The sequence below is a fragment of the Procambarus clarkii genome, chromosome 67, assembly GCF_040958095.1.
Source record: "Procambarus clarkii isolate CNS0578487 chromosome 67, FALCON_Pclarkii_2.0, whole genome shotgun sequence".
NCBI lineage: Eukaryota > Metazoa > Arthropoda > Malacostraca > Decapoda > Cambaridae > Procambarus > Procambarus clarkii.
This window is the reverse complement of record NC_091216.1, coordinates 19,780,114-19,792,613: the sequence shown is the minus strand read 5'-3', so window position 1 is coordinate 19,792,613 and position 12,500 is coordinate 19,780,114. Positions and strand designations below refer to the sequence as shown.

General features: G+C 48.3%; 2 protein-coding genes across 3 annotated transcripts in view; one reads left to right on the top strand and one right to left on the bottom strand.

The window, feature by feature from the left end:
- Nucleotides 1–12,500, top strand: part of LOC123767758 (choline-phosphate cytidylyltransferase B) — a 664,019-nt gene that overhangs the window by 208,803 nt on the left and 442,716 nt on the right. The gene's annotated exons all lie outside the window — the stretch shown is intronic.
- The window catches only part of LOC123767755 (carbohydrate sulfotransferase 10), a 16,738-nt gene that overhangs the window by 3,068 nt on the left and 1,170 nt on the right, over nucleotides 1–12,500 (bottom strand). The window contains exons 2-5 of one of the 2 annotated variants that reach the window (XM_045757734.2): nucleotides 6,493–6,660; nucleotides 4,762–4,955; nucleotides 4,213–4,401; nucleotides 1,633–1,815 (exon numbers count right to left, since the gene is read on the bottom strand). In XM_045757734.2, the coding sequence (XP_045613690.2) occupies nucleotides 1,633–1,815; nucleotides 4,213–4,401; nucleotides 4,762–4,955; nucleotides 6,493–6,660 (734 nt within the window). The remainder of the gene's footprint in view (nucleotides 1–1,632; nucleotides 1,816–4,212; nucleotides 4,402–4,761; nucleotides 4,956–6,492; nucleotides 6,661–12,500) is intronic. The other variant, XM_045757735.2, reaches the window with a different exon arrangement.

Here is a 12,500-nt window from a genome sequence, read left to right as displayed (position 1 = left end):
TCACTGGGGCACCTCGCCATTTGTCACTCCGTTAAAAATGCAACTGTTGTCCCTAGCTGAGTAGCTGCGTCCAACAGCCTGGTTGACCAGTCCAGCAATGAGGAGGCCTGGGCCGGGCCGCAGGGACGCTAAGCCCCGAAACTGTCTCAAGGTAATCTCAAGGTAACCTAGCCAGACACGCACTAACCTCTCCACCCCACCCAACCCATCGACGCCCAGGCATAGAAAACGTCAATATTATCGTTCTCGTAGACAGCTGATAGGCTAATTCTCAGACCTGTCTTCTCACCTGATTGGTCGGAATTATCCAATCCGTTAAAAAACATGACCTATTAATAAAAATTAAAGCACCATATTATTGACGTATTATTTATATTTGCCTCGATAACTCAGGATGCAATTGTTAGCACGTTTCTGGCTTGGCAAAACAGTTGCGTTTTTTACGGAGTGGCACAAGGAGTTAAACAAGAAGTAAACAATGGAGTTAATGGGTGTAAGGGGGGTGGCGTTAATGGGTGTAAGGGGGGTGGCGTTAATGGGTGTAAGGGGGGTGGCGTTAATGGGTGTAAGGGGGGTGGCGTTACTTTAGGAGAAGATGTGAAGTGTTACCTGGAAAGGAAACTATATATAGACCTGGTGACCCATGTGGGACCAGGTGTTTGTTGGGAGATATTATGTAGGTGTTGGGAAGTTATTATTCAGATGTTGAGATCTAAATTATTGTACAGGTGTTTAGGAAGTCAATATACAGGTGTTTAGGAAGTCAACATACAGGTGTTTAGGAAGTCAACATACAGGTGTTTAGGAAGTCAACATACAGGTGTTTAGGAAGTCAATATGCAGGTGAGGGAAGTTATTATGCAGGTGTTAGATATCTAAGTTACAGTAATGTTTAGCACTGGATGGTCAATTGGAATCAATCAAGTTGGAAATAACTTCATTGTCTCAACTTGTCAATCAACGAGGAACAATATTTAGCTGGGCCTTAACAGTTGTATGACCCTGGGCGGAGCTTCTAGGTATTACTATCTTTATCTTACTGTTCTTACACTTGAAATCCCAGTAATCATTATGATTAATTTTTGTATTTGTTGTGAAACTCTACGAGTGTGTTGGCTGTGTTTTGTATCGGGGTCTCTTGAATGTCCCGAGATATTGGTACGGGCACCTGTGTGTCACCTGTGTGTCACCTGTGTCACCTGTGTGTCACCTGTGTGTCACGTGTGTGTCACGTGTGTGTCACGTGTGTGTCACGTGTGTGTCACGTGTGTGTCACGTGTGTGTCACGTGTGTGTCACCTGTGTGTCACCTGTGTGTCCCGGGCAGTGAACTGGACACGTGTGTGTCACCTGTGTGTACCGGGCACTGAACCAGAGTCCCTTGGTTGTGAGCCCAAAACGTAGACGACTATGCTACAATATGTGTTTTGTAGTGTGTGTAAATCTGGATAAAGACCTTAGCCGATATGACGATAAAGCTTTGGCAAGGCTATGAGGACAATGATCTAAGATACAAGGACTGGATGAAGTAACGGTGCCCAACCGCTTTGACCACTGGGGCTCGAACGCTGACCCTGCAAGAAGCGAGGTCACCGCTCGTCCATGTGGTTGGGCAGCCTGCGTGTGCTCTCACTTGGAAGAGTGACTATGAAGGTTGAAGAGTTTGTCCTGGAGGCCGAGCTCCCGGATGACGTATTCCTGGTCCTGGTCCAAGGTCTCCACCTGGGAGATGACGTCGTAGGTCAGGTGACAGGGCGCGCAGGTCAGCCAGTAAGGTCGCCAGTGCATGTTGATGTTCTTCATCCCCTTCGATCTCCTGAAGAACACATTGCTAATTGAAGGTTACAAGAGTGTGTAAGTTTTTGCAGTTATTATAATATATATATATATATATATATATATATATATATATATATATATATATATATATATATATATATATATATATATATATTATATGTCAAGATAACCTGTCAAGATAACCTGTCAAGATAACCTTGACAGTTGTATGACCCTGGGCGGAGCTTCTAGGTATTACTGTGTTTATTTTAGACAAGTTCTTGTCTTGTCAAGGACAAGACAAGAACATATCGATGCCAACACAGAAGACAATGTCCAACATAATAGGCCAATTACACTGGATTAATCTTTGTGTTTAGATAGGAGATGCCTCGTATGAGCCAATAAGCCTTCTGCAGCCTCTATGTTTCACCTCACATTTATCCCTTATGTATCCCCCCATGTTTTCACCTTTATTGTATATATTATATGTGTGTATATCACGAAAATAAACACGTGATTAAGAATGTGACAATGTCAGACCACGGAGGAAAATGAAACAGGAATTTCCTTAAGTACTTTCGTATATTAAATACATCTTCAGAAGGAATGGAAGATGTATTTAATATACGAAAGTACTTAAGGAAATTCCTGTTTCATTTTCCTCCGTGGTCTGACATTGTCATATATATATATATATATATATATATATATATATATATATATATATATATATATATATATATATATATATATATATAATATATATATATATAATATAATATAATATTATTACCACCGACAGGGAAGAAAAAGATAAGAAATATTGAGAAAATTCGTGTTAGAATTATTAATCTTACCTTTTCGGTCATATTCAACAACATATGTTTACAAGAAACACTACTACCAAAATATACTATATATTATATATATATATATATATATATATATATATATATATATATATATATATATATATATATATACTGGTGAGTTAAATTTGCACTTGCATGTCTACGTAACTTGGTTGTGCAATCAGTACAATCCTGAATTACTTTGATCTTAAATTCAAATGCAGTGAGCTAATGTAAATACCTTGTTGATGTGATAATTAAAGTTAAGCAATAAGGTCATGTGTAGAGGACGGTGTACTCCCTGCAGCCTCTTCACTCTCAAACCAAGAATTATTGTATTGGATTAACCTCCCCAGGATAAATCGGTCAATCTGGAGGCTTTTACACCTCTCTATCGGTGTAAGAAAAATGTATCTATTGGTCCTCTGTTATGTTCTGTTTGTGATCCATATATTGTTGAGTCCCCCCCCCCCGCCATCTCCACAGCCATTTTTCCTACACACTCCAGCATCATCACCGACCATCTTTTTCTACACAGTTGTACATTCTCTCTCTCCTTTACCTCCCTTTCCTACTTTCCCCCACTTTCCTTAAACTTCAATATCTTACCTACCCTTCACAACCTACTATATCCATCACAACCCTGCCCATCACCACCTTCCCTACCCTTCACAACCTTCTATATCCATCACAACCCTGCCCATCACCACCTTCCCTACCCTTCACAACCTTCTATATCCATCACAACCCTGCCCATCACCACCTTCCCTACCCTTCACAACCTTCTATATCCATCACAACCCTGCCCATCACCACCTTCCCTATCCTTCACAACCTACTATAACCATCACAACCCTGCCCATCACCACCTTCCCTATCCTTCACAACCTACTATAACCATCACAACCCTGCCCATCACCACCTTCCCTACCCTTCACAACCTACTATAACCATCACAACCCTGCCCATCACCACCTTCCCTACCCTTCACAACCTACTATAACCATCACAACCCTGCCCATCACCACCTTCCCTACCCTTCACAACCTACTATAACCATCACAACCCTGCCCATCACCACCTTCCCTACCCTTCACAACCTTCTATATCCATCACAACCCTGCCCATCACCACCTTCCCTACCCTTCACAACCTACTATAACCATCACAACCCTGCCCATCACCACCTTCCCTACCCTTCACAACCTACTATAACCATCACAACCCTGCCCATCACCACCTTCCCCCTCCCCCCAGTTCGTGTTGTGTTGCGCCAGTAATAATGAGGGAGAGAAGACCTACATACTCGTCACGCTTGAGAGTGTGGCGTTAATAGATGCGAGTGCATCCTCCAGTTACACCGTGCCTGTACTTGAGTGGGTACAGTCACTCTGGCGGCCCTGGTCTGTGTTACATATACGACTGTACCTTCATGTATAGGCTGTGCTACATAGTCTTCCGCTTTGGTGCCTACTTTTGTACTTCATATATTAGCTATGTTTAAGACGTTGTTATACACTATGCTGTACAATATAGCAGGAGAGTAAGAGGCGTGTTGGTAGAGGTAGACCAGCGCTCACCAAGCTCTCCTCACGTCGAATTTCACCTTCTGGAGGAACTGTGTGAAGGTGGGCTGGGTGACGTTGTGGCCGGAGGTGGTGTTGCGGGGGGTGTTGCGGGGGGTGTTGGGGTCCGGGTAGGTGTGTGCTATCTTGCGCTGCATCAACTCAAACCGGTCGCTATTCCCCCTCAGTCGCAGCATTTTGTCCCTGTGGCGACGACGACGGTGATAATACCACAACAGTCGACTTACTCCAAGCTTGAACCACACATTGACATTTTCGTGGAAAAATGACAAGGTTTCGGTCCTTCAAAAGGTTATACGGTAATAATTGCATAGTGACAGGATCATAATTCAAATGACGGGTCAAAGTTCCTTAAGTTAATCAGGGCAAAGTGCTAAGCCAGTATGGCTACATAGCACTATGAAAGGTATTTGAGGGCAAGCACTTGGGATATGGGGGAACGATGCTGGGATATGAGGATAAGGAGCTGGGATATGAGGACAAGGAGCTTGAATCAAAGTTGCTTAAGAATACAGGTTACGGGAACACATTGTGACCACGTACCTGTAGGCGGAGAGGAGACGCTCCAGGGGATGCCTCACAATCATCATCTTGAGCGAGGTCTTCAAGAGGTCTTCCCTGGCCGCTGGGTCCTCAGGCTGGGTGTAGATCTGTCTGGCGCGCTGATGGAGACCAGAGGACACCCTTTGTTCTCCAGCCAACAAGAGCAAGTTTTTCACCCAAGTAGTTGAGGCGGCCTGCAAGATCCCGCACACTCACCCAACTGACGTTCCTTTCCCTGGCAAGTTCTTTAGTGTGTAGGAATATTTGTTTTATTGTCACTGGCGGAGAGTGAAAGCCTTAGTGTCACTTGCCACTTATATTTATTATATTTGGCAGGTCAGACCACCGCCACATGCACGTCTACGCGCGTATACGGCTTTACTAACGCAAATGTCCTAGCATGCAAGTAAATATATAAATAAAATCTCACTATAGTGTTGTACATGATACATTGGTGTCTGTATCGAGAATATTCTGTTTATGAAGCACCCCGAGCGAGAACGTCCTATATCCATGCCCGTGTAGTGTGTGTGTGTGTGTGTGTGTGTGTGTGTGTGTGTGTGTGTGTGTGTGTGTGTGTGTGTGTGTGTAGCAATAGGAGGCTACACACACACACACACACACACACACACACACACACACACACACACACACACACACACACACAATATATATATATATATATATATATATATATATATATATATATATATATATATATATATATATATATATAAAATATAGATATAGCCTTGTCCATATACATGAAGTATATGCCAGTGGACTTGGGGCCAGATTCACGAAGCAGTTACGCAAGCACTTACGAACCTGTACATATTTTCTCAATCTTTGGTGGCTTTGTTTACTATTAGTAAGCAGTTAATGAGCTCCGAGGCACCAGGAGGCTGTTTATAACAGTTGATGGGCAAGTTTTCATGTTTGTAAACTGTTTAATAAATGTAACCAAAGCCGTCAAAATTGAGGAAAGATGTACACGTTCGTAAGTATTTGCGTAACTGCTTCGTGAATCTGGCCACAGGAGACAAATCTAAAGTATAAACAGTATATACACAGGCTTCCTGTCCCCAACAAGAGAAATGATCACTATTATTATTATTGTGACATTAAGCAGTGATGACCAGACCACACACTAGAAGGTGAAGGGACGACGACGTTTCGGTCCGTCCTGGACCATTCTCAAGTCGATCGACTTGAGAATGGTCCAGGACGGACCGAAACGTCGTCGTCCCTTCACCTTCTAGTGTGTGGTCTGGTCATCATACTTTAGCCATGCTATTGTGACTCATCGCTTACATTAAGAAGTTATTGTAAGGTACACAACCTGTCCTCTTGAAAAGAACGTCGCTTTTGGCCGTTTGTCCGTATGGCCGAATATGGACGTAATTTGAAAATAAAAAAAAAGCTAAAAATAAATTTGGGATTTTTTTTCAACAACAGTAAGTTAAGGGTCCTCTGATAGGTTAGGTGGGCAGGAAATTCTCATAAAGTTTGAACACGGTATGAAAAACGTTAATTGAAAGTTTCCTCTTCTAAGCTTGCCGAGTAAGCCGGACGACTCGAACAGAAAACGGGACAGAACGTCACTTTTGTGAGTCGATTTCATTTCAAATTACGTCTAAATTTGGCCATAGCGCGCATACCAGCCAAAAGTGACGTTATTTTTAAGAGGACGGGTTGAAGGTGTAGGATTTTGTGCGCGGTGGTGCGTACCTTGAAGACCGGGCACCAGACCATGCGGTACTTGGCGACGAAGAGCAGGTTGGTGTAGACGCGGTCGAGGACGGGGTTCAGGAGACCGTGCAGGGACCGGCACACCTCCCGCACCCGCCGACGCCGCCCCTCCAGCACGCCCCTCACGCGCGCTGTCGTCGCCTCCGTCTGGGTGGGAGAGGAAGCTTGAACCTACAAAAATAGCCTGTGACACCCCTACATAATTCACCTTTTGTATTACTGAATTAGCTGTTGATGTTGTTGTTGTAGATTCAGCTACTCAGAACATGAAGTTCCAAGTAGCACGGGCTATGGTGAGCCCGTAAGTGGAGCCTCCACTTACGGGCTGCACTGAATTACCCTGCACTGCTCAACTTATTTACTCTCGCGTATTATACTGAATGATCATGTCCAGTGTAATCCTCCACTACACTGCACGTCTTGCATAGCCATCTGAGCCATGCCTCACTTAGACCTATCATCTTCACACTTCACAGTAAGGAGGGAAGAGCGCCGCACTGTTCCTCACCCAGCGAGAGGGAGTAGTAGTGAGGGAGGAGCCGGGTGAGGAGCCAGGCTGTGCACCATACCAAGCAGCGAAGATGGTGGTACATGGGTAATGTTGGGCATTACAAGTTAGTGCACGGTGGCGATGCTAGTAGCATAGGCTAGAAGTAATTGGTAGGTTGTAGTGATTGTTATAGTTGGATGGTGGTAGTGGTGAAACTTGGAGGGTTGAGATGGTTGCAGTGGTGGTGATGGGTGGAGGTAGTGTAGGTTAAATCATAAGTTTGGCAGGTCCATAATGGTGGTGAGAGTTGTGGTGGTGGTAGTAGTGGTAGTGGTGGTGTGGAGAGTGTGAAGCCGTGATAATTGCAACACTGCTTGTCCCGTGGTGCAGGAGTCATCATCTGCATGCACTATGTGCAGGTGTGTCCAAGGCTAGTGTGTGTGTGTGTGTAATTGCCTAAATCTAGTTACAGGATGAGAGCTACGCTCGTGGTGTCCCGTCTTCCAAGCACTGGTTGATACCTGGTTGGTTGATGGGGTTCTGGGAGTTCTTCTACTCCCCAAGCCCGGCCTCAGGCCAGGCTTGACTTGTGAGAGTTTGGTCCACTAGGCTGTTGCTTGGAGCGGCCCGCAGGCCCACATACCCGCCACAGCCCGGTTGGTCCGGCACTCCTTGGAGGAATAAATCTAGTTTCCTCTTGAAGATGTCCACGGTTGTTCCGGCACTCTTTGTCATATAACGCTTTGTGTGTGTGTGTGTGTGTGTGTGTGTGTGTGTGTGTGTGTGTGTGTGTGTGTGTGTGTGTGAAGATACCAGCATATCTCTTATTATATGTTTTATCCATTGTATTCACTTATCTGCACTAGCGGGGGTTGTGCTGCAGCTCTTGGATCCCGCCTCGCAAACTTTACTAAATATGTGCATAGACTAACAAATCTGTTGGACTTTTGTCATATATGCATTTGATGATTCGAGGCCGCCTCACTTCACATAATAGTTTACTCAATTTATTTACCGTTTTTCTCCAAGAAAGTCTTTCTAGTTTCCGTGTGCCTCATTCAAGTATAAAGTTTCCACTGGTGTCATCTTGTTCAGGTACACCCATGGCAAATTATGTCGTTATTTATCCGGTCAACTACTTCACTGAGTATTTTGTATGTCGTAATCATGTCTCCGCTGTTTAATCTTCCAATGATATTAGGTTTGGTTACTTTAGGCTTAGCTGGGAGTGGTTTGCCTCCCTGTGGCGCCTTGTGTCTGCTCTCCCCACAACACTCGCCTCTAGTATATTTACTGAAGATTTCTAGCAGTCACCTGTAAGACCTTCCTTGTAGTGAGGATAATTGTGTATCTCCCGCAATCTTACCCTAAGAGACACGTGACCTCACCACAACGGCGTGTTTCTTACGTTCTTACAGCGTGGTACAAGTGTCTTCCGGCATACCTTAACCCTCAACATTTCCGCTTCTGAAGAAGCGGAAACTGATAGGAAGGAGTGGGAGAGCATTCATGTTTATCACGAATGAGAAGACACGTGACCCCCCCCTGTGGGACCACGAGGGGTCTCAGAAGTGACCCCCCTGTGGGACCACGAGGGGTCTCAAGTGACCCCAGTGGGACCACGATGGGTCTCAGAAGTGACCCCCCTGTGGGACCACGAAGGGTCTCAGAAGTGACCCCCCCTGTGGGACCACGAGGGGTCTCAGAAGTGACCCCCCTGTGGGACCACGAGGGGTCTCAAGTGACCCCAGTGGGACCACGATGGGTCTCGGAAGTGACCCCTGTGGGACCACGAAGGGGGTCTCAAAAGTGACCCTTTGGATTACCATGGCCACAAGGTAATGCTAATGTTAATGCAAGACAATACTTGCACAGTGTGGCCGCTGGGCACCGCTTTATATATAAGAGTCAGAGGACTGGGAGCCGTCGTCTGAGCTCGAGGACGACTTGGCTACCTGTATATCTGGCAGTGGGGTCGTGCAGGAATGTGGATGACCTTAAGTGTAAGGTGTATACACACACACACACTGAGGCATTATACACCTTACACTGGATAGAAATGAACACATTTACACACACACAACTAAACTTGTTTTGCATAAAATGTTACTTTATTGTAAATGACAAATTATATGAAATAATTGCGCTGTATCCATATTTCGCTTCTAGTAGTATTTGTATGCTTATGTATGTATTTGTCTCTGTATGCGCCTTGTTTGTATTTGTTACCGGCCGAGTGTATTTGTATGCAAGGGCAGTGTGCGTGTATGAAGGAGACAAATGATGCATCACTCAAACACGATTCACCAAGACGTTTAGACGCTGCCCCCTTGAAGGAAGCAGCAGCAGCAGCAGCAGCAGCTTGACGTATGGGCGTCCGGGACCTGGTTGCGCCGCACCCCTCACCGCACTCAGACGTGTTCTGAATGACCAGCTCGCCGGGCGCCCAGTCGTAATGACACGTGTTTCTACGGAATTCCACGGTGCGCTTTCCTCCACGAACAAGAACATATAGAAACGTTATGTGGCTACCGGAAAGTACCTGTAACTATAGCGTCCGGGTGTTACTATAAGTGTTGACGTCGGCCGTTACTAGCAGGTCCTGTGGTATTACAGGCGCCGGGGGACCGCCCCGTCGATGTGAGCTGCGTGTTCGGGTCATTCTTATTCCATCTCACCCGCCCGCTCACAATCCGTTATAGTAATTTTGTTTCTGCTTTACCTTGGTTGAGTTGGTAGGGAATTAGAGATGACTTGGGCTTACTCCGCCGCACCCATGAAGTAACGGGTTCATTTCCTGAACCTATTATGATGTATGTATTCTCTACCACTTCCGCCTACAGCATGGGTATGAGGTTCAATCCTGCCCACGACATGGGTAGTGGGTCCACTACCACACACAGGATGGGCTTGGGGTCCACTACCACACACAGGATGGGCTTGGGGTCCACTACCACACACACAGGATGGGCTTGGGGTCCACTACCACACACAGGATGGGCTTGGGGTCCACTACCACACACACAGGATGGGCTTGGGGTCCACTACCACACACAGGATGGGTATAGGGTCCACTACCACACACAGGATGGGTATGGGGTCCACTACCACACACAGGATGGGTATAGGGTCCACTACCACACACAGGATGGGCTTAGGGTCCACTACCACACACAGGATGAGCATAGAGTGTATAACAAATGAAGAGAATGAAACAATCAAACACCCAGCATTCGAAACAATCGGTGGGTATGTGTAGAGAGCAGTGTTCCCCGCGTACTTGCTTGCTTGCTTGCTTGCTTGCTTGCTTGTAACGGCAGGAGGAGGTAATGAACCTCTCCCTCCCAACCCCCCTCCTTCTCTTCGGTCACCACGGGTCGCGGCTTTCCGCTTGAGAGAGAAACCGGTCACTGCTCTTGCCCAGACAACTTGCTAAGTTCACCACCACATTCACACTACTGTCCACTCCGCGGCCGCCTTGTTGCCGCTCCGGCCAGTGGACGTGATGTGTCCTATCCTCTGAGCGAGGGAGAGATGACCCGATGATGGGTAGTCCTCCCTTCCACTCCCAGAGTGGGGGGGGGGGTGAAGGGTAGTATACTGAGGGGGATAGACGAGGTAGCCAAGGACAGCTACTGTTGCCGGGGTTGGTGTGGTGGGAGGAGGTACTGTTGCCGGGGTTGGTGTGGTGGGAGCAGGTACTGTTGCCGGGGTTGGTGTGGTGGGAGGAGGTACTGTTGCCAGGGTTGGTGTGGTGGGAGCAGGTACTGTTGCCGGGGTTGGTGTGGTGGGAGCAGGTACTGTTGCCGGGGTTGGTGTGGTGGGAGGAGGTACTGTTGCCAGGGTTGGTGTGGTGGGAGCAGGTACTGTTGCCGGGGTTGGTGTGGTGGGAGCAGGTACTGTTGCCAGGGTTGGTGTGGTGGGAGGAGGTACTGTTGCCAGGGTTGGTGTGGTGGGAGCAGGTACTGTTGCCAGGGTTGATGTGGTGGGAGCAGGTACTGTTGCCAGGGTTGGTGTGGTGGGAGCAGGTACTGTTGCCAGGGTTGCTGTGGTGGGAGCAGGTACTGTTGCCGGGGTTGGTGTGGTGGGAGCAGGTACTGTTGCCAGGGTTGGTGTGGTGGGAGGAGGTACTGTTGCCAGGGTTGGTGTGGTGGGAGCAGGTACTGTTGCCGGGGTTGGTGTGGTGGGAGCAGGTACTGTTGCCGGGGTTGGTGTGGTGGGAGCAGGTACTGTTGCCGGGGTTGGTGTGGTGGGAGCAGGTACTGTTGCCAGGGTTGGCGTGGTGGGAGGAGGTACTGTTGCCAGGGTTGGTGTGGTGGGAGCAGGTACTGTTGCCAGGGTTGGTGTGGTGGGAGCAGGTACTGTTGCCGGGGTTGGTGTGGTGGGAGCAGGTACTGTTGCCGGGGTTGGTGTGGTGGGAGCAGGTACTGTTGCCAGGGGTGGTGTGGTGGGAGCAGGTACTGTTGCCAGGGTTGGTGTGGTGGGAGCAGGTACTGTTGCCAGGGTTGGTGTGGTGGGAGCAGGTACTGTTGCCAGGGTTGGTGTGGTGGGAGCAGGTACTGTTGCCAGGGGTGGTGTGGTGGGAGCAGGTACTGTTGCCAGGGTTGGTGTGGTGGGAGCAGATACTGTTGCCAGGGGTGGTGTGGTGGGAGCAGATACTGTTGCCAGGGGTGGTGTGGTGGGAGCAGATACTGTTGCCAGGGGTGGTGTGGTGGGAGCAGATACTGTTGCCAGGGGTGGTGTGGTGGGAGCAGATACTGTTGCCAGGGGTGGTGTGGTGGGAGCAGATACTGTTGCCAGGGGTGGTGTGGTGGGAGCAGGTACTGTTGCCGGGGTTGGTGTGGTGGGAGCAGATACTGTTGCCAGGGGTGGTGTGGTGGGAGCAGATACTGTTGCCAGGGGTGGTGTGGTGGGAGCAGATACTGTTGCCAGGGGTGGTGTGGTGGGAGCAGGTACTGTTGCCAGGGGTGGTGTGGTGGGAGCAGGTACTGTTGCCGGGGTTGGTGTGGTGGGAGCAGATACTGTTGCCAGGGGTGGTGTGGTGGGAGCAGATACTGTTGCCAGGGGTGGTGTGGTGGGAGCAGATACTGTTGCCAGGGGTGGTGTGGTGGGAGCAGATACTGTTGCCAGGGGTGGTGTGGTGGGAGCAGATACTGTTGCCAGGGGTGGTGTGGTGGGAGGAGGTACTGTTGCCGCGGGTGGTGTGGTGGGAGCAGATACTGTTGCCAGGGGTGGTGTGGTGGGAGGAGGTACTGTTGCCAGGGGTGGTGTGGTGGGAGCAGATACTGTTGCCAGGGGTGGTGTGGTGGGAGGAGGTACTGTTGCCGGGGTTGGTGTGGTGGGAGCAGATACTGTTGCCAGGGGTGGTGTGATGGGAGCAGATACTGTTGCCAGGGGTGGTGTGGTGGGAGCAGATACTGTTGCCGGGGGTGGTGTGGTGGGAGCAGATACTGTTGCCAGGGGTGGTGTGGTGGGAGCAGATACTGTTGCCAGGGGT